Raw genomic sequence first — 23,034 nt, 5'->3', positions numbered from 1 at the left:
ATTTATTTGAATAAAATAAACACATATCGATTGTTCCTCGAAAATAATGGAGTATACGCTTAATTTTGTTCCAATGTCTTTTTGTAGGAGAATAATTATATCTAGCTAATAAATTTACCGAAAATACAATATCTGGTTTTGTATTATTAGCAAGATACATAAGTACACCAATTGCACTAAGATATGGTAGTTCAGGACCAAGAAGTTCTTCATTATCTTCTCAAGGTCAAAATATATCTTTCTTTATATCCAATAAATGGACTTCCATTGGAATATTTAATTAATGTACTTTGTTCATATAAAATCTTTTCAAAATTTTTCCTGTATAAGTTGACTGATGAATAAATATTTCATCTACTAAATGCTCAATTTTCAAACCAAGGCAAAATTTTGTTTTTTCGAGATCTTTCATCTCAAATTCTTTCTTAAGATGCATTGCCTTTGAAAGCTCTTCAGGAGTTCCAATTACATTCAAGTCATCAATATATACCGTTATAATAACAAATCCTTATTATGATTTCTTTATAAAGACACACGGACATATTGAATTATTTTGATATCCTTTTTTCATTAAATATCCACTCAGGCGATTGTACCACATTCGTCCTGATTGTTTCAATCCATATAGTGATCTCTGTAATTTTATTAAATACCATTCCCCAGAATTTGATGTATATATTTTAGGTACCTTAAATCCTTCTGGAATTCTTATGTTATGGCTACATACATAAGATGCATATCCAGACTTTTATACACAATCAAGCCAATTAAATATCTTAGTGTAATTGCATCCACCACTAGAGAATATGTCTCCTCATAATCAATAACAGGTATTTGTGAAAAACCTAGTGCAATTAGTCTTGCTTTATATCTTGTGACCTCATTATTTTCATTTCTTTTCCTTAAAAATATCCATTTGTATCCCATATGTTTAACACCATCTGGTGTTCGGACTATTGATCTAAAAACTTGACATTTTGAAACTGGGTTTAATTCTGCCTTAATTGCTTCTTTCCACTGAAGCCAATCTTTTCTATATCGATATTATTTTGGTTCAAGATTCTCATTTTCAAATATATATCAAGAGCAATATTATACGCAAAAATGTTGTCAAAAATTACATTAGTACGATCCATCTTTTTCCTGACATGACATAGTTTATTGAAATCTCATTATTATTTTTAGGTATTCACTAGTCATGTCGGGGATTTCTTCATGGGTATTTACATCCTCAACCAAGTCTTTTTCTCTATTAATTATTTTTCATTTTCGAGGATTTTTATCTTTGAAACCCACTTGTCTACCACGTTTCTGGCGTGTTCCAGACTCAATAGTGATAACTTGTCGTGTTGAGATATCAATTTGCAATGGAACATTTGCAGCTGGTATATGTGACCTAGTTATTTTCTTTGCATCTATAAATGCATCTGGTAATTGATTTGCTATATTTTGCAAATGAATTATTTTTTGAACTTCAAGTTCACGTTAAGCTGTACAGGGATCTATATGAGACAATAACAATGTATTCCATGTAATTTCTTTTTTCAACTTCTTAATTCCTCCCCTAATGTTGGAAAATTTGTCTCATTAAAATGACAATTGGCAAATCGTGTAATAAATACATCACCCGTCAGGGCTTCAAGTTTAATAATTGATGGGGAATCATATCCAACATATATTCCTAACCTCCTTTGGGGACCCATCTTAGTGTGTTGTGGTGGAGCAATTGTAACATATACTACACACTCAAAAATTCTCAAATGGAAAATATTTGGCTCGTGACCATAAGCTAACTGTAATGGCGAGTACTAATGATAAACTGCTGGCCTAATGTATACAAGTGACGTTGCATGCAAAATAGCATATCCCTATACAGATGAAGGAAGCTTAGCTCTCATAAGTAATGGTCTTGCAATTAATTGTAAACGTTTTATAAATGATTCTACTAAACCATTTTGTAAATTCATCAGCATTATCAAGACGAATGGTCTTAATTGTATAATCAGAAAATTGTGCTCTTAACTTAATTATTTGAGCAAGTAATCTTGCAAATATAATATTTTGACTTGATAATAAACACATGTGTGACCATCTACTGGATGCGTCTATTAATACCATAAAATATCTAAATGGTTCACTTGGTGAGTTAATAGGTCCACATATATCACCATGAATTCGTTCAAAAGATGCAGGTGACTTAGTCCCCACTTTAACTAGTGATGGTCTAATTATCAATTTTCTTTGAGTGCAAGCATCACATGATAATTCATTAGATTGAAGAATCTTTTAGAACTTTAATGGGTGTCCATTTGAATTCTCAATAATTCTTCTCATCATTATAGATCGTGGATGACCCAATCGGTCATGCCAAATTGTAAATATGTCTGGATTCATGAACTTCAGGTTCATTGTTGCATATGTTTCAATTACTCGTTATATGAGTATAATATAATCCAAAAGATAAAGCAGACAACTCTTCCAATATACGTTTTTCATTTAAGACAGTGGATATGATATATAGATATTCCATATTATTCTTACTATCAATCTCAATATGATAACCATTGCAACGTACATTTTTAAAACTTAGAAGATTTCTCTTTGATTGACTAGAGAACAAGCATCGTCAATTGTAAATTTTATTTCTCTAGGCAAAATAATATTTGGTTTTCCAAAACCTTCGATCAAATTTGCAAAACCTGATATTTTATTTACTTTTGCTTTCAGCATTGTCAAATTAGAAAAGTATTTTTTATTTGTAATGTATTGTATGTATAGTTGCACTATCTGCCAGACATAGATCTTCTTTGTTCATTTTTTAATCACCCAATATATAAAAATGATCCATGTTTCTTCATTAAAAGAAAATAATTACAATAAGAAAAACAAAACTTAAAATATACAAAAGTTACTTAAAAAAACATGAAGATAGATAAAGGAAAACGATAATACTAAGTCTAGATATTCTCAAAATCAAAAGAAACACTTGATGTTCCATCAACTGCACCAATCTTCTCTTCAAAGGATTCAGAAAAATCCGCCACATCCAAATTTTTTCATATGGGATGGGTCAAATATATCATTGTCCTAGTATGCAAAATTTGCTTCCACGTTTTTTATTTTCTCCTTAAGAGAGGCTTGATGGAGGTCAACGAAGTGTTTTGATGTACGGCAGTTACGTGACCAATGCTCAGTTATTCCGCATCGAAAGCATTTATTTTCAACATTTTTTAACTCTTATATTGTGGAGTTTTTCCTATGTGATCATCATTTTGTGTGGTTCTTTTGAAATTTGAATGATTAAAATGACCACCACGAAAATAATAGTTATTTCTTCCTTTGCCACGGTCACGACCTTGACCGCGACCACGACCTCGACCACGAAAATAAATAACTCATTATTTTGTTCGACCACAAGAAGACATGAAATTAATTCAGAATACTGTTTAAAACATTTCTCTCAATATTACTGCTACAGGAGCATATTTGAGACATGAAATATAGAAAATGTCTTCTCTAAGATATCAGCATCAATAATTTTTTCTCCGTATAACAACAATTTTGAACTGATTTTAAATAATGTGGAGTTGTAATCACTTACTGATTTGAAATCTTGTAGCCTCAAGTGCATCTACTCATAATGAGCTTTAGGAAGAATAACTGTTTTTTGATGATCCTACTTCTCTTTCAAATTTTTCTACAAAATAGAGAGATCTTTTATTGTAAGATACTCCATTTTCAATCCCTCGTGGATATGATGACGAAGGAAAATCATAGCTTTTGCTTTCTCCTGATTGGATGTCGTATTTTCTTCTTTAATTGTTTCTCCCAAGTTCATAGTAAATTTCAGCATCAAGTACTCATGACAAATAATTATTACCATTAATATCAAGGGCAAAAAATTCTAATTTTGCGAGATTTGTCATGGCAACACTACCATAAAATATTATACTTTTGTTCGAAATTTAATAAATATTGGATATGCAAAATAATATTAAATTTATTAATTATAACGAAGAGGAAAAAACTGACATACCTTTAAGACCTATCTTTAGCGGAAAAAACGATAGAAACTTGTGCTGATAACGTGTTGTGAAATTGAGAGCGGGAACACGGATATGGAGAAAATATAATATAATAATATATTTAAATATTAAATATATAAAATATAATAAAACATAAAATAACTAAAATTATAAAATTGGATAATATGTAAATTAGTGAAATTTTGATGTAGAATTCTCACTGATGTATGTGTAATTTTAAAATCTATCAAATGCTACTATTTATAGGCAAAGTGGCAAGTAGGATGTGGACTTACATGGACACCAAGCATGAATAATTACAAGGCATATAGACAATATGAAGGGTGATACATGGCTTTGGGACACTAAGCAATAAGCATCTGTTTATTATTATAATATTCATAACAATATTTGTATTTTTTTATTATTATTATTTTGACAATTATATTTTAATGCTTGTGTTTTGGTTGTCTTGGCTTTTTTTATGTAAAGAATGAAACTGATCCATTTTTTAATTCTATTTTTCTTTCCTTTGTCTCCATTTATAGATGTAGAATAAAGTTTTTATAATTCATTATGTACTGTGTACAATCTACATTGACAATATATCATATCAAAAGGGGGTTGTTTGGGGATTGATATGAGATGTTATGAGTTGGGTTTAAAACCCAACTCAGTGTTTGGGGGGCCAAATTGTTATCTCATCAATATCATATATCATGAGTTCAAAATAATGACTACCACTCTTCCTCATGCGTCTCTCTCTCTTCCTTCACATGTCTATCTCATAAATCTGATCTCTCTCAACCAACCCTGAAACCTAGTTCTTTTCCCCCAAACCCTCGTATCTCCTCTTTAAAGCTTTCTCCACCTGGATTTTTTATAGCTCTCGGAAAAAGCTATTTTTATGTTCTTATCCATTTTGCTTGTTAGGTATAATGTATTTAAATGTCTATTTTGTAGGATTCTCAAGTAAATCATGCATTTTAGAGCTTTGTAGTCCATTCAAGGTTGATTTGGAGCTATCAGAAGTGAAATCAAGCAACCGGAGCTTTAAAGACATAAAAAGACAATTTTGCCCTTAGAGAGCTAGCACAGCGACACTTTTTCCAGTAGCTGAGGAAAGGTGATAGCGTCGGGCGCTTCAGAGATTGATGGAAAATCATATGCACATGAGCGTAGAACAGGGAGTGTTATTGCACACCTGATATGCACAAACACACACGTCAAACTATAATATAGTAAAATGGTCAAGAGATTGAGTATCATCCTTAGGAAATTGGTTTGTTTCGTCTAGCTATTCAGAGATCCTTCCAGTTTTATATAGAAGACCGGACTGTGATGAGAATTTAATTAGTCTAATCCTAAAAAGTGAACAAAAGATAACATCGGTTGAGAACAAACAAAGACACGCCCTAGGATCATGGTCCCATCGATGGATTAACTAGATTGATTGTTTGTGCCTTAGATTGATTTTATGCAAATTATAGATCTAAGAGTTTTTAATTCAAGTTTCCACTTTTTAGTTCTACCCCTATCTAACATCTAATTATCAACTCACTTTCATGTAATTGATTAATTAAGCGTTGAATTAAGATTCTCTATTTTTATCTTTATTAATCTTCTATCACTTTTATGTATATTCGATTAACAATCTAGCATGCTAGATATAACCCAATGTCCTCACTCTCAAGCAAAACACCAAGTAATATCATCCAAACAATGACCAATTGTTTGAAGCAATGAACATAAACATGCTAAAATAATCTATACAATCAATCAATTCCAAGAAACAACCAACATAATCTAAAACAATCCAACAACAAAAACCAAAAACCATAGAACTACAATAATCACTCATTGGTACAGTATAAATATAGACCATTCATAGTGTATCCAAACTCAAAGAAATAGAGAAATAAAAAGAGAAGAAGATGCAAGCCAGACTCTTGACTGTCGTCCTCAAATTCAGAATCACAACCCAACAATCTCTTCAAATCTTCACTCCTTTAAAGCTCCACAATGTTGTCTCTACCCTAATCTCAGACCCCAGTGGAGGCCTTGATGAAGTTTATAAAAATTCTAAAAGGAACCTCCTCTATAATACAGCAAAAATGAACTCAAATAAGCAGGATTTGTCGTACCCTTGTGACGCTCTTTAAAAATAGTGTGTTGGACGTTCCGAAGTTGCCTTTCCATGATGAACAAACAATGATGGATGACAGTCGGATGCTTTTAATGATGCACTAAAGATGGCGAACGACAGAAAATCTGCACAAAAACCTCTCGAGAAAATGGGTCATGTTGTCCTTGCTCCACACTTTTTAGCCCTCTTTTGACTTATTCTTAGCCTTGGGTCAAAGTTTGACTATTCTAAGGGGTATTTTAGTCTTTTTACTTCAAATTTGACTCTTTCTACTCCAAGTGCTCGTTTCCTACAAAATAGATAAATAAATCAAAAAATAACTTTTTTATGCAATAAAACCAACAACAATATAAACCTAAGAATGCACTTTTGAGGTGCATTTCAATGCCCCAGCCTCTATTGGTATTAGTGTCCCAAGTCTCGTGGATCTCGTAGTTTATAATTTGTAAATACGAGTTAATTTTTAACAAAAAAAAAGTATTTTATTCGAAATTTAGATTGCACTAACACAATCCAATAAACTAAGATCCAATGTTATTTACTATAGCTTAAACAGTACGTCTTAGACATATAAGTGGATCATGTTCTAGTATAAACCTAAAAAGTCTGTAGTATATGGATAAGGTCTGGTGTCTTATCTCGGTGACATTGCTCATAAAACCCACTTTGTAAATATTACAAAGTGGTAAATATTACAAACGATTTGATCCAAATCGTTCATGTAGAGACATGTGAGTGGAGGTATCCTGTACAAAGAGTATGTATAAGACTGGACCATGGAATGATTAATCTTTCTTTATAACACTATCAATTGAAGAGACTAATATTTCATAGGATGACCATAGATAACTCGATCTCAATACTGAGTGAGATATGAACTCCTGTCTATAAAGGCGGTCCTTTGATTTGTATGGGTGGAAATGGCTCGTGTTGCCGACTCAATAAGCCTACTATTTTGGAGATTTGTCCAAGTAAGGAGTTAGGAACATAGCTACACAAGATGGAGTCTATTCATTCTTGCTTTTAGGGAAAGTAGATGAATTGCTCCCTTAAGTGTTAACTCTAGGACTAGAACAAGGGGTCCCTCCCTCTTATTGGCCCAAGAAGGATTTGTTTATCATATGACCATAAATAGGTTGTTCATTAGAAGACCAATGGGACTTAAGGAGTAAGTAGTAATTACAGGGTTAAAACGATAACTTGACCCAGTTGTAATTATGAGCAATTTATGAAGGGTCAACTTACTGATGATTGGTTTTATCCAACACAAAATATATCTACAGTGCGAAGAGTGCAGTTGTGAGTCTTTAGTGAAATGACCCGCAATTAATATACGTTGATTAATTTAATTAAAGTGTTTAATTAATTAATCTTGAATCATTAGAGCTTCTAATATATTGGTCTATTAGCTCATCTATTAGCTCATTAAAGGTTAAAAAAGAACTAAGTAGTTTTGGAATGAGAAATATATTAATCATATATGATATGATTAATATAAAGTATGATGTATATTGATACATTATAGTATATAATTAATTATAGACATGTTTTATAACTAAATGTATATAATAAGATAATATTTGAATAAGATTCGAATATCAGATTAATATGAATTGGATTCATATAAAGCCTATAGAGCAAAAATAAAGTGAATTAGATTCATATTAAATCTATAGGATAAAAGAGAGATATGCATTTTATATGATTTAAATATATACTTGAATAATTATGTAATATTGATTATTATTAATTAATTGTTAATTAATTAATTATTAGTGTTATTTGTTTAATTATATTATATATATTATATATATATATATATATATATATATATATATATATATATATATATATATATATATATATATAAACTTTTATTTAAATAAAGAAAAATCTACAATTGCAGGGGAGTGGATAGTGGGGGTGAGGGGAGTTATTCCCCTCACGTTAGTTTCTCATTTGTTGTTTTCTGTATATGATACAAAGGTGTTGGTGAATCTCTCTCTTAAGATTAGTTTTCAATGTAGAATTTCTCATACCAAAATGGTTATTCTTCCTCATTTTCTCAAATTCCAAAACCAAAAAGGATCCCACAATCCCTATTTCTTATCGGAGACATAGCAGGGAGATCTGCTGGTGGTTTTCTGTCTTTCATCTTGGAGGTTCATGCTGAGGAGACTCGTGGAGGTTCTTGAAGAATTGGTTTTCAACGAGGTATTTTTTTTCCTAAACTACAAAAAAGGCATACTTAGCCCTAATTTTCTTTTTCAATTATGTATTTTTCTATCCCAATTAAAGACAAAAAGTATTTAAACGCTTCCATATTAGGATTCAATCCTTTCAGCCCCTTCCCCCTTCTACGCTTTGACAAGCAAACCCAGCGCCGAGGCGTTGCTTCGAATTTTATAAATATTCTCCTCTCTTTTAGGGTTTTTTTCATGGTAGATTTGATGAAAGCCGAAGTTAGCATCCAAACATTTCTTCTTCCTTTATTTTTCTATCATCTTTAGGTTAGATTTTAGTTTTCTTTTGGGTTGTAGCTTATGAATTGGAGCTCCTCTCTTCAATTTGTCTATGGATCAATGAGGTAAGGATTTTTTTTATCTAGTTAGGAAGCAAGAACTTATGTATATTTCTTGAGATTTCTGTGGATGAAATTGAATGTATTATGATTTATGCCTTCCTTGAATCTTGATTAATTTCTAAATGCATATTTGTGTGTGGCTTTTCCTTCATAAATATTTATTGCCCTTGCTAATCGATTTATAGTTACATCACATTCACCCTCAAATGTCTAGCTATAGTCACCTAAGTAGAAATTAGTTAATCATGTATTTTATGGCTAACCTAGAATGCATGCTTTAACTAGGTTCAAAGACAAATTTGATTAATTGAGTTAAGCTAACTTGCTAATTAGTCCCACAATGGAATCCTAGACTTTGATGCAAGTGTTAATTAATTCTATATGGCTTCTATCGAACCCAATAGGATTAATTGTATTTAGTTTAATTAGAATTTAGGCTTTAATTAATATTTAGGATGCTTGCTTAGTTTAATCAAATGATTCAAGTGCCTATAGTGTCGTTGAGTTAGGTTAGGTTAAGTAAGTTACTCATGCTAGTGTTTCCTTGCAGATCGACCCAAACTTGCATTGTTGCAACGTCGTAGTAGTAGTTGCATAGTCCAGTATTATAAATTTCATTTGATTAATAGAGGCTTGCAGGCGATAGTAAATCCCCTACTATCAAATTTTTTCCATTGTCAAATAAGCCAGTTTGTTTTTCATTTAGTTAAGTTTTTTAGTTAGAACATTTTTTTACTTTTGATTTTTTTTCTTTTCTTGTGTCAGTGTTCTAAGCATGCAGGATATCATAAACAAGGACAAGAGCAATTTAGTGGAGCAGCTCAGCCTAGTAACGAGGTTAGTGACCTTAGAGGTCAGCTTTCTAAGTTAACTTCTTTGGTTAGTCAAATGGTTACAAGGAGATCGCAACGAGTGCAAGCATGTAGGATTTCCTCGTTCATGAGCCATCCTGAGCAAGCATGCCCAAGGTTGCAGTGGAGCTTGATCCCACGAGACTACTCTATGGGAGGGTTTCCTAGTCATTTGGGTGATGATTTCTGCCGGTCTAGATAGGAGGAGTTCTTCCGTTACAGGAACCAAGGATGCAACTGCAACTACTATGACCCGGACTTACCATTGTAGCTACATCATTATAGTAGTTGTTGTATAGTTCGATATTATAAATTTCATTTAAATAGTAGAGGTTTGCAAGCAACAGTAAATCCCCTACTATCAACTTTTATCTTTGTTCTTCCATACATATGTTTTTTACTATCAACTTTTATCTTTGTTCTTCCATACATATGTTTTTTTTCTCTCTCTCAATGCTGTAAAAAGTGAGCTTCTAGCTCTGCAGGAAATGCTTAAGAAACCACCTAGCAGCAATGTTTCAGCACACTGGCAACCTCCTTTACACCTTTCGCCTTCAACTTAGAGGCAAATAGTATATGATTGTGTTGGATGATACTTTGAAATAGAGCAACAAGGGCTTCTCGAGATCATATGAGGTCTTAGGCAAAATTTTGATAAAGAGATATTCATATAAAAAATATTATCTACAATTTATTTTTCTTACTCTTTTAGATTCAAAATTATGTATTAAATTTTGATAATCTAAGTCCATAAATATATTCTTTCCAATGGATAATATGACCAATCCATTTAATCTTTCTTGCGACATACTGGACCAAATTTAATTAATTTTAATTTTGAAAAGCTTCTTTCAACATAAGCAACCATTACTAGTATTATTATTCTATAAGTAATATATACATCAGAAAATGTATCATGTTTTAATGTATTTTCAAATATCTTTTCAAATTATCATCATCTAATGACATTAAAAATTTCATATCAAATAAGAAGTTAAATATATTTTCGTATACTTGAAATTATTCAAATCTATTTTTAGGCGAAGAAATTGTTTAATCTATAATATAGTAAAAGTAATCAATTGTAAAAAAATCTTCAAGTGATAGTGTTTCTTTATTGTCAACATTCTCATCAATCTTTTTTTTCTTTGAATCATTTTTTTTTCACAATATTGGTTGTATTTCCATATCATTTGCAATTTTTTTAGCTAAATCCATTTTCTTTATATTTTTCTTAAAATGAAATTATATCTTTCAAGTGATCTAAAGCAACATCAATATGCATATCTTTATATTGTAAGACTTTATTCACATAATTTACAGCAAATAAGATATCATACCATATAGTCATGCCTAACATGAATTCAAAATTTTCAAATTAATAAGTAGCTAAGGCCCCTTTTGATAATGATTTGGTTTTTTAGTTTTTGTTTTTGAAAATTAAGCCCATAGACATAACTTCTCACCTCAAATTTCTTCTTTTGTTATCTACTTTTTACCAATGGTTTAAAAACCAAGCCAAAATAAACTTTAAAAAGTAGCTTTTAAACATCTCTTATTTGAGGCGTTTGAATCTTATTAAAATTAGAACATAACTTCCCACCTCCAAATTTCACTTTACGATCTTGATTAGTTTCTCCTAATTTTATAAAGCATCCCTTATTTGAGGTGTTTGAATCTTATTGCTTTGATACTTTCAATTCCACTTTCCTGTCGTGTTAGTGACAATGGTTTGATAGTCAAGTTCGTTATGTGATCTAGCAAAAGTTTCCACCGTTTTGTAGACGAAGAAGGTAAAGAATAAATACGTTGTTCAACTCCAAAAAATGTCATGGCTCTATGACATGAGCTAGTCATATCAGAAAGCACTAGATTGAGATTATGACAACCACAATGTGTATAAAATGCTCTATGATTTATTTCCAGTAATGTTTTTGTACACCTTGTTGTTTTTCTTTTATATTAGATCCATTGTCATATCCTTGTCCTTTTATATTCAATATATCAAACTTTAAGGTCCTTAATTGTGCATAAGCACATCAAATAAACATTTTTCAGTAGTATCTTCAAATTTTAAAAATTTTAAAATTCTTCTATTGTTATTGGACTTGGTGAAATATCAACACACCTCAATATGATAGACATTTGTTTTTGATGACTTACATCAGGTGTACAATCTAATATAACCAAAAAAATATTTTGCTTCTTTAATTTTCAATAATTATTTTTTTTTTTATTTCAAGTCCTAATAAATATATGAGTTCATTTTGTATATTATATTCAAGATAATGATAATGAATTTCTTTATTTTGAATACGATGAACATGTTCTTGCATTATTGAATCAAATTCAACAATTATTTCAATTAAGCTTAAATTTCATTGTTTTATTGATAACTTTTTTTCATTACTCCTCGAAATGCTAAATTACTTTTTGCAAGATTTTTAACAACAGCAATAATTTGTGTTAATACTTTATTCCAATGTTCTTTTTCTTTATTAATTAATTCTTGAAATCTCTATCAATTATTTTATTTTCTAACAATATAATTTGTAAATCAACCCAAGCATTCATATAATTTGTAAATCAACCCAAGAAGTTAATGATATGTGTTCATTACTAGTTTCATGACTTTTAAGCCGAACTACAATTTTTCCAATCATTAACTTCTTCATTAGCCAATTAAACTGTATTAAATTTAGTACCAAATAACTTACAACAAAAACAATAAACTTCATCAAAATTCTTTGAGTAAACTAGCCAACTTCTATCATGTTTTTCGCAGTTAGATAATTTTTTAGCATAATGAATATTAGAAAAATGTCTAGAATTTTCATCTTTTGAAAAAATTAAAGGACTTTCTCTAATGGGACCTTTTTCTACCAATAAACCAATTGATTTAGAATCAATATTTTTCCATCGGATCATATATATTATATTCAGAATGTACCATACATGTCTCATTATCATTACTAATATTATCATTGTTTTCTCTTTTTTTTACTTTTCTCCTCACTCTCTAGCTTTTTTTCATTCAAGTTTATTTGATTACATGCTTCAATTTCAACCATATAATTTATCAACTATTTTTGTTTCATCTTTTGATTTGTCTATATCTATCATTTCTTCTATTATTTCATCAGTTTTAGTATTTTTACTTCCAATAACAAATTTATCGAGGGCATCTTTTTGAGATTCAATCAATTTTTCTACTTTCTTTTCTTCTTGAGCTTTTGATATTCAAATTCATATTTTCTATTAGATATATTGATATTTTAAATATGAAATATAAACAAAACTTAGATATTACGGTCTTGAACAATCAATAATATGAAATAATTTTTTTCAAAAAAAATGTGAAAGAATTTGAATAAAAAACCTGAAACTTTGAAGTAGTTGAATTGAGTTGGGGAAATGATTTATGCTCTAGCAATTGATAATCAAACATGGACTTGTGATGCCACATGAAAATTTGAGAATTGAGAGAGATTTAGAGAGAGAATTCGAAAATCTAATCTATCATAGGTAATATATTTACAATGGGACTGAAAGGCTTTTAGATTTTTAAAAAAAAAAAAAAAATTTTAAAATACGAAGGGTCTTCAACTCTCCCAACATAAACTTATGAGAGTTGAGTTATATAAATGGTTGAGATTTTTAAGGAAATTTGAAAGGAATTATAAACAAAAACATAGAATGTTAATAAATTTGAAATGTCAGCCAATTAAAATTGGGAGAGTTTATGAGCCCATTCATTAGGATTTTTTTAGTAGTTCGTATTTTGAATATTATAAGAAAAATTTTATGAAAAGTAATAAGTATATTATTTTATATTTTAAATTTAATTTCATTCAAAATTAAAATAAATTGATATATATATATATATCAAATTTGATTATTTATATAGTATAGTTATCTAATGGTATGTTATTATTATTATTATATAAATATTACATTTAAATTTCAAATTTGATTATTTATTGGGAAAGATAATGTATATTTATTTCTTTCTATTATAAATTAATTAGCTTTTTTAGGCCAAAATTTGAATAATTTATCTTTAAATTCAAATTATCATGTAAAACTAACCCTAATAAATAATTTAGTGATAAAATTAATTATTTAATTAAAATTTTCTTGATTTAAATTAATTGGTTTTTTATAAAAAAAAAATAAATAAAATAACGGGAAAAAATTTCCCGCGGGGATGGGTAATGGCATCCCTAGTCCTATCCCGCCCCATAGACATCTCTAACGTCAGCGTTGTAATGCTGACCTATAGCATTGCACGTTGCGATGCTTTTATAAAAGGAATAGTGCGCCGTCAGAACAAAGCATAGAGGAAAATTTCGACAAAGGGCTGAAGAATTTGATTGAGAACTTAACTGAAAGCTTTTTGGAGAGAATTTGGAGCATTTTTTGACGAAAAATGACTAGAAGATCCATCTGAACATGAATCTTTGTTGGATATCAATCCGGAATTCATTGACGAAAATCAAGAAGATCGTGATTGGGATTCGGTTACGGTAAAAGGAGATTGTTTCTTTACGTCTTTACATTATTCTGTTGCCATGATGAATTATTTTTTATTAGGGATTGATATTTGTGAAATCATGTGTGGTCTCTAAGTTCTAGGGTATTGTTAGATTTTTGGGTTGTTTCAATGGATTATTGACATTGTGATTGATTAATTATTGCATAGGTTTCTACATCATTTATTCTTAATGCTTTTGGTTAACTGGCCATTAATTAATTGATCTAGGGCTAAATTGCTTGAGAGAGATTTTAATTTGTTGGACTTAATACTTTAGATTGTTATTCGAGATTGCATGAGAATAAATTAAGAATAATAAGGGGAGTAATTGAAGGGTTTTAATGCAAAACTAGTTTAAGTAATAGAAGAGATTCAGGTTGATAAACTAGGGTTAGAATAGAATGAGCTTAAGAAAGGATTTCCTGATTTTAGAACTTCTAGCCTCAATCTATTGCTATTAATCAATTGGATGTTAAAATCCATTGTACACCCTTAATAAAACAATACCCTAGACTTGTTCTCTTCTGATTTGTCTCTTGCGTTTAGTTGTTACTTGCGTTTAATTATTGCTAAAAAAATCATCTTTCGGTTGCCTAAATAAAATTAATGAGAAACTACAATAGCTAAGCTTAGGATAAATTATTCATGTCGACCTCTGAGGATGATACCCGATTTAATTGGGATTTTATTACTCCGATACATACGCTTGCGCCTGCGCAACACACATCAAGTTCTTGGCGTCATTGTCGAGGACTACAAGAAAATTTTTCCCAAGCTTAATATTGCTAAGAACTAAATTGAACTTAATTTAGACTTTTTTGTAACTGTTGGAGAATCCTGTGTATGCAAAGAAGTCAACGGTCTGAGCTTATTCCTTTGGATCCAGAGATTGAATGTGCCTTGAGAAGAGTAAGAAGGAATCGGAGAGTTGAATTCGACATCATAGGAGACCAAATGGGAGCCGCTAGGACTATTCGAGATTACTTCCAGCCAATTATTCCTATAGTGTAGTCTAGCATTGTAGAGGCCCCAATAAACACCAATAATTTTGAGCTGAAGCCAAGCCTGATTCAAATGGTGAGGGATATTGCATTCAGAGGAACTCCCCATGAAGATTCACACAAGCATATCCATTCTTTCCTAGAAATTAGTGGAACAGTAAAAATAAATGGAGTCTCTTATGATGTTATTCATCTGATATTGTTTCTTTTTTCTGTGCAGGACAGGATAAAGGATTGGCTGAAGCCACTAGTAACAGAAGGCGTAACTACATGGGATGAGTTCGCTCAAGCTTTTCTTAACAAGTTCTTCCCTCCTACGAAAACTAATAGATTGAGAACGGAGATTAGAACATTCGAATAGAGAGAGGATGAATAGTTGTGTGAGGCATAGGAGCGATATAAGGAGCTATTGCAGAAGTGCCCCCAGCATGGATATCCTAATTGGCTTTAAATAGATTTGTTTAACAATGGATTGACCAGTACGACGAAATCCATCTTGGATGTTGCAGCAGGTGGATCAATTTTTTCAAAAATTGTTGATGCTACTCAAGCACTGTTAGAGGATATGGCTGCCACGAGTTATAATTGGCATCAAAACGACCCACATCTAGAGTAGCAAAACTTTATGAGCTTGATGAGGTAAGTTTTTTAAAGGCGCAAATGGCTACTTTGACTAACGCCATTAATCTTTTGTCCACGGGTACTCAACCATCGATTGTATCGATGGCGGCTTGCAAAGCAACATCATCATGGGAGGTGCCTAATCCTGAGCAGGCCAATTATGTGCGTCAAATCAACCTAATCCAAGGAACACATTAGAATTCATATCGGACGCATCAACTTACCCATTATCATTTAGGTTTGCACAATCATGAAAACTTCTTGTATGCTAACAATAAAAATGTTTTGCGAGTCCCTCCAGGTTTTTCTGCTTCTCAGTCTCATGTTGAAAAGAAACCGTCAATGGAGGCTTTACTTGGGGATTTCATTAAAGAATCGAGAAGTGGAACGAACTTCTTGGTGAGTACCATAACGAGCCATAGGAAAGCTATCCAGAACCTTGAAGTTCAAGTTAGCCAGATAGCTACCACATGAATAAAGCGCTTTCCCTAGCTGTACTAGGAAAAACCCCAGGAAAGAATGCAAAGCAATAACTCTAAGAAGTGGGAAGAATATTGTGTATCTTGTGACAAATCAGGCAGAAGAACAAGTTGTATTAGGCCCTGTAACTGGTGATGTGAATGAAGGAAAAAAGGGTGATGTCCATGTATCACCCAAATCAAGGAGTAGTTCTAAACCTTTACCTGTTGTGCTTAATAAAATTAGGGAGTAGTTTTGAACATTTACGTATTTAAATTTTTAAGTGAGGGATTGTTGGTGAAATTTGAGTTTTAAAAAGAAAATGGCTTTTGAGAATCCTACCTGGGAAGTGAATTCTTCTTCATATACTCCCATCTTGGACCTTAAGTTTGGGCCCTAGGGGTACCCATATTTTAGAGGGAGTGGAGAGATAGACCAATGTGGGTACGGTGGAAATCTCACGTGCGCCTCCTCACACGAGGCGCGCATGTGCGTGTGATTATTATTTTTTTAAAGAATTATTATTATTAATTGATTTTATTTTATTATTATTTTTCAACGCTCCACGTGTCACAATAAGCTGGCTTGAAGAATATAGGAGGTGTTTAGTTCAAGGGTTGGGATTGAATGGGTTATGCATCTTAAGCCCAACACTTTAGGGGCATGAATTTAGGAAGCCTTGGTTTTCTACATCCTTTTCCAGGGTTTACTATTCAAACATGGGTTATCCTTTTTTTTCATTTAATCTAAGAAGTACATCGGTCAACCTCCGAACACCACTTTCGGTGACCACCGTGGTCAACTTCGGCCACCTCCCTCCGACGACCGCCGCCAGCCAACTTTAGTTGCCACCCTCTGACGACCATTGCGACCAACTTCGACAGCCACCTTTGGAAAACGCCACCAACCAACTTCGGTACCACCTCCGACAACCGCCGTCGACCAACTCCGACCACCACCGACCAACTCCGGTCACCATCTCTTGCAACCATCATCGGCCAACTCCGACTGCCACCTCGACGATTGCTATCGACCAACTCTGGCCACCACCTTGGTGACCGTCGTTGGCCAACCTCCAGTCGCCACTGGCCAACTCCGACCACCATCAACCAACCTCTGGAAACCCTCTTCCCCCCAGGTAAAATTTCGGCCACCAACTCCATTAGCCACCCTCTGACTACCATCTCCAGCGACCGCTACCAATCAACCTTAAAACATTAATAAAAATACTCTTAGTTTATAACAATCTACACAAATTTGTATATAAAAACATTTTTAAAAAAGAACTGCAATACAGATATGTTTTTTTTATTTTAATGAGTTTTTATCAGAAGTGTTTAATTAAAAATAAAATTTTGAAGGATACCTTTTTTCTAAGTCATTCCAAACACACCAATAAACTGCAATTGTATATATTTATTTAGGTTATATGTGTAGAACTATATATATTTGAAAGCTCTAATTTAATTTAATAACATTTTAATTTTTTTTTTGTTGGTCAATTTAACTAGTTCAAAGATTTAAAATCATTTTCTAAACGTAAAGACTTAAAATGTTTAAAATAATTTAGCGACCAAATAAAAACTAAAATTCAGAATTTATGATTTTTTTATTCCTCAAATATAATTTGATAAGGAAAACAAAAGTATAGTTTTTCAATCAATGAATTTAATATTAAAATGTTAGTTTATTTCAATTTTAAGTCAGCGTATTATGATAAAAAAAAAAATTGACATTTTCAAATTAGTTAAAGTGATAAAAGTTTATGAAATTTTATTTCAAAATCTAGTAAGATTAAAATATTAAATTATTAAAACAATAGATTAAATAAAATTATAATTTTAGTTAAAATCTCTATTTCAAATTTTTTTTAAAAAAAATATTCTTCTAAATTTTTTAATTTATTTTAAACTTAGTTATATTAAAATAATTAAGATGAAAAAATTTAAACTAATCTAAAATCTAACCGGTGATTAAATACAAAAAAATATTTCACAAACTAAATATTTATAAATCTGCACTTCATTTCCAAACTACTTAAGTCAAACAAAGTTTCTTAAATACAGACTTCCAAAACTTGCATTTTTTCTTAAAACTCAGATTACCTAAACCTTCCAATCTCAGCTTAACATTTCCAGGTTTAAGATTCCAAACATGCACGTCAAACACCCCATAGAGATTGGTACGATGGGTTTCCAGGAAGGAATGGGGGAATGATTTTGACGAGCAGAACGGAGAACGCTGTAAAAGCTATGGTGGTAGAGGAAAATTTGTGATGTTTGGTTCCTTAGAAAGACCCAGAAAATTTCTGGAAAATTTTCAAGCAATAACTAATGAAACCCCTGGTAAATTTTAATTTATTGTGCGTACGCGCGCAGGCACGTGCGTGTCAAAATCAAAATATAGAGTCCAATCCACAAAATTTGATCATTTCTATTCTTTTAGAAGTTTCTTTGAATTTGTAATAATTTGAGATACGCCTTTCCTTAACATTTAAGGTTTTAATAAATTAAATGTTTAGAAGCTGCAAACTCTTGCGAAACTACTATATATTTCACAACCATCTCTAATTTCTTTCCACATATATATACACACACGTATAAGGGTATACATTTGAATTGAGGGTATTTTTTGGACCAACACGAAAATTTTCGGATTAATTTGATTAGCTATCCAAATGATCCAAATAAAGTTTTCAATCCAATCCTTAAAATTTGGATTAGGTTTGGTTGGATTGTCGGGTTATAACCTTTTTTAAAAGAAAAATATGTAAATTTATATAGAACACATGACTAATAATTAATATCTCATAAAATTAAGATGCTAGATACCAAATATCTATGATATTTATTGTAAACTTTAAACAATGACAAATATCATAACAATTTTAAAAGAAAAATATTTTAAATTCAAAAAGTAATCAATACAACAAAATCAAACTTTAAACAAAGAGGGCATGGGCTGAGCTCGCAAGGGGGTGCTAGATGAGATTGGGCAACGATGGGTGGGGTTGAGTAGGTATGGGGCATGGCACGCCCGCGAGGTGGGGCTGAGTGGGCATGGGACACGCACACAGGCGGCTGGGTGGGCGGCTCAACAAAGCAGCCACGCCGTCCTACCTATTTAAAGTTTGAGAATAGGTCGAGGGCGTTGCGCCCCCAATGCCTCTAATCATTGGCTTTACCCGATAAAACTCGCCCGATTATATATATATAACGGGTTGGGTTGGGTCAATCCAAATTTTTTTTAGCCAACCCACAATCCAACCCAAAATTCAACCCAACCCAACCCTTACATTTTGGGTTGGGTAGTCCGAATTGTTCGGGTTAAGTTATTTGAACATCCCTACACACGTACATTATAATCTACTCAAGATTTTCTCATATTATTACCTTTCTTTTGTAAAATAAATAAAGAGAATGAAAAATAAACTCAAGATTCTAACGATTTTTTAAATATTTATGAATGTTCAAACTATCAAAGGCATACTTCAACGATAACTGTATGATCATATAACATTTAGTTGTTCAATAATATTTTTAATATCTTAAATAGAAAGCATCAAAGAATTTGAACTCATTCTCATTCTCCATAATCTCTTGCGGTTCAAATGTAATTTTAACAATAGTTTGGACGGTAAATTTACACATAATAAAGAATAATGTAATACTAACTATATCTATATTCTTAAATGTCTCATTCATGAGAATAATGAGTACTACCATTCACACCTATCTTCCAACCACTCCTTATCTAATGCAACTAATTTTGATAAGCATGATTCTAGAGAGAGAGAAACCTACAGAAAGAAAGGAAAAATTCCTATATACAATTATATGGATATTACTCTCATTAATTAATTGTCATGTCAATATCTTTTAAAACTAATAAGATCCAACAACATTAAACAATTCTTTATAAAATAAAATAAAAAAAGTTACTCATGCGTAAATACGAGAACTAGGTAATACGCGAGTACTAGAAATTTTATCGCGAAAGATTAGTTAGATTAACATTGTTATCATTATATGAAAAGTTTGTGGAAGATCGAACCATCATTCTTATTCATCAATTTAATCTAGGGGTGTATATGGGCTGGATTGGGTTGAAGATGTTTTTAGGATCCACCCAAAATTTCGGATTGGTTGGGTTAACAACCCAAATGACCTAAATAAAGTCTCCGTTGGGTTGGGTTAGGTTATCGAATTATAACTTTTTTTTCTTTTTAATTAAAAATATGTAAATTGACTAATAACTAAAATTTCATAAAATTTAAATGTTAAATGTCAAATATCTATGATATTTATTGCAAACTTTAAACAAAGATAAATATTATAACAATTTTAAAAATATATATTAAAAAATCACAAATTAATCAATAGAAAGTAATCAAACTTTAAACAAAGATGTATATATATTATTAATATATATAAAATTCGAATTGCATTAGGTGAACCCAAATTTTTTTTAACAACCTGACCTAATCGAACAAAAATAGAAAAAGTTGAACTCAACCCACCTAAAGACAAAACTAACCCAATCTAAATCTTACATAATTAATTATATGGTTCGGATTATTTGAATGGTCGGATTATTCAAACACTCCTGATAGTCATATTTATACAACCGCAATGAAAATTTGGTCCAATAGTAAATGGGATGATGTTTACACAAAAGCTATCATAACAAAGATCCATTGATTATATATATATATATATATATATCTTTTCAAATATGGGAATAAGAATAAATAAAGTTCGAAAGAAAATCGCGTGCCCAGTTGGACGCGTCGACGCAACGCCAAGGCGGTTGGATACTCTTTGATCGTACAAAACAAAAAGGCAGAGAAATTGGGTTTCACAAATCAATCTCTGATTTGTAGGTTTCTGTTTCTTCTGTTCGCCATTTTTACGGAGCACACCAGAATCTCTCTTACGTGATCTCTCTCTCTCTCTCTTATTTTTCTTCTTGTTCTCTTTGATTTATTCTCTAGTTTCTGTGGTTTTGTTTCAATCGCATCCTTCGTTTTGTGGATTTGTTGGTAGGAGGATTTTTCTGTCTCTGCGAACTCTGTTTGATTCCGGTTTCTGGTTGTTATGTACATCTTTCACTTTGTGCTTTGTGTTAGTCGCGTATTCATCTTATTTTGTTTTTCTATTGTGATCATGTTCTCGTGAATTTCACTCCGATGCTTTTCTTTTTTCGCTCTCCGGCAATTTTTGGACTGATTGCTGAAAATTGACTGCATGTACGGTTACTTTTAATAGATAATTTCATCTGACCGCGAGTTTGTCGGTGTTCATCTGCGCGAGTTTGTCGGTGTTCATCGTTAATCGCCATGATAGATAACGACGTCCAGTGTTTAGAGTTGTTGATCCATAGTTCTGTTGCGAACTTTTGATGAATTGATGTTAAATTAATGGTGGATATGATTTTACCGGATAATAGGTTGAAGTAATGGCTTGAATTATGGTTTCACATCATGTGTATAGAATTGTAAATTTCGCTCGAGTTAATCTTATTTGATCCTGTTTAATTTTAGTCCGTCTTGAGTTTTGTTTGGCATCAATAGAGAATCAAATGAACCTGCAGTTTGAACCTCAATCAATAAATGATTCTAAAGATGACCAATCAATAAATTGAATGACATATATCATCCTCTTCATTTTTGCAGTGATATTTATGGCCTTAAAATTTCTGTTACCCTCCCTCTACAAAATTTTCCCCGATCTTCTAAAGATTATATGCCTGATATAACAATCTTTTGTTTCCAGTTCATAGTTTGGTTTACTACTCTTGGAAACTTGAAGAAAAATGGGAGGTGGTAAGGAAAATGACAGCAATGACAAAGGCCTGTTTTCAAATATGGCGGGGCTTGCTGCAGGGCTCCACTATGCTCGTCCTCATGGATATCCACCACCATACGGTGGAGCTGGATATCCCCCTCCGGGAGGGTACCCCCCGGCTGGGTATCCCCCGGCCGGTTATCCTCCTTACGGTGGACACCCTCATGCAGCCTATCCTTATCAAGGCGGATACCCCCCCGCTGGTTATTCTGGCCCCCATCATTACCCTGGTATTATCTGTTTTGATGACACTGTTTGTTAGTAATCTCCTTTTGTTGATTAAATATGTGGGCACTAATGGTCGAGATTTAGGATAAAGAAGGAAGAAGAGAGCCTCTTAAATCAGATTAGATTTATTCACATACACGCATACATATATATAGAGTACTATAAGAACTAGCTAACACGTTCAACTGACAGTTGAACTATGCGTCATGAGTTTTTATTTGTGCTTTGTTTTTCAGGCCATGGATACGGACACGGTATGGGAGGATTGTTGGCTGGTGGAGCAGCTGCTGCAGCCGCTGCCTATGGCGCTCATCATCTTGCGCATGCACGCCCATTTGGCTTTGGTCACGGAAAATTCAAACATGGGAAGTTCAAACATGGGAAATTTGGAAAGCGTTGGCATGGAGGCAAATTCAAGAGATGGAAGTGATAAATTTGCCACAACTATATGTCTGACGTATATCGTTACACCGTGAGTTTTGAGTCCAAAACCTGATAAATAAATGTAGCGTTTTAATGACTTTTTTTGGTTTTTGACAATGGTATTTTAACGCTTCTGTTTTGGTTGTTGTGGCTTCTTTATGTAAATAATGAAACTGATCTCTTTTTTTTAATCTCTTTTTCTTTCCTTTTTTCCCCTTCCATTTATAGACGTGGAATGAAGTTTTTATAATTGAGTATGTACTCTGTATAATCTATAAGTTGACAACGCATCATCAAAAAGATGGAAGAAACTACA

The 23,034-nt window shown here is 32.0% G+C and overlaps 1 protein-coding gene and 1 long non-coding RNA gene across 4 annotated transcripts; both read left to right on the top strand.

Moving 5' to 3' along the window:
* Positions 1-8,071: 8,071 nt before the first annotated feature.
* LOC120091514 (uncharacterized) lies at positions 8,072-10,031 on the top strand. The gene is made up of 2 exons (XR_016525464.1): positions 8,072-8,385; positions 9,521-10,031. It is a non-coding gene; the product is annotated as an uncharacterized LOC120091514 (long non-coding RNA).
* Positions 10,032-20,870: 10,839 nt separating this feature from the next.
* LOC120074180 (glycine/proline-rich protein) lies at positions 20,871-22,909 on the top strand. 3 transcript variants are annotated; one of them, XM_039027212.2, is made up of 3 exons: positions 20,871-21,157; positions 21,996-22,297; positions 22,532-22,909. In XM_039027212.2, exons 2-3 carry the CDS (start codon positions 22,036-22,038, stop codon positions 22,723-22,725), a joined length of 456 nt encoding a protein of 151 aa, XP_038883140.1. In that variant the 5' UTR covers positions 20,871-21,157; positions 21,996-22,035; the 3' UTR covers positions 22,726-22,909. The 3 variants fall into 3 exon arrangements, with proteins under 3 accessions (XP_038883140.1, XP_038883161.1, XP_038883152.1); XM_039027233.2 differs by having other exon boundaries at positions 20,952-21,099; XM_039027224.2 differs by having other exon boundaries at positions 21,088-21,262.
* The last annotated feature ends 125 nt before the right edge of the window (positions 22,910-23,034 follow it).

Source organism: Benincasa hispida, chromosome 1 (genome assembly GCF_027475165.1).
Source record: "Benincasa hispida cultivar pf3 chromosome 1, pf3_genome.v1.1, whole genome shotgun sequence".
NCBI lineage: Eukaryota > Viridiplantae > Streptophyta > Magnoliopsida > Cucurbitales > Cucurbitaceae > Benincasa > Benincasa hispida.
This window is presented reverse-complemented; position numbering and strand designations above follow the sequence as displayed.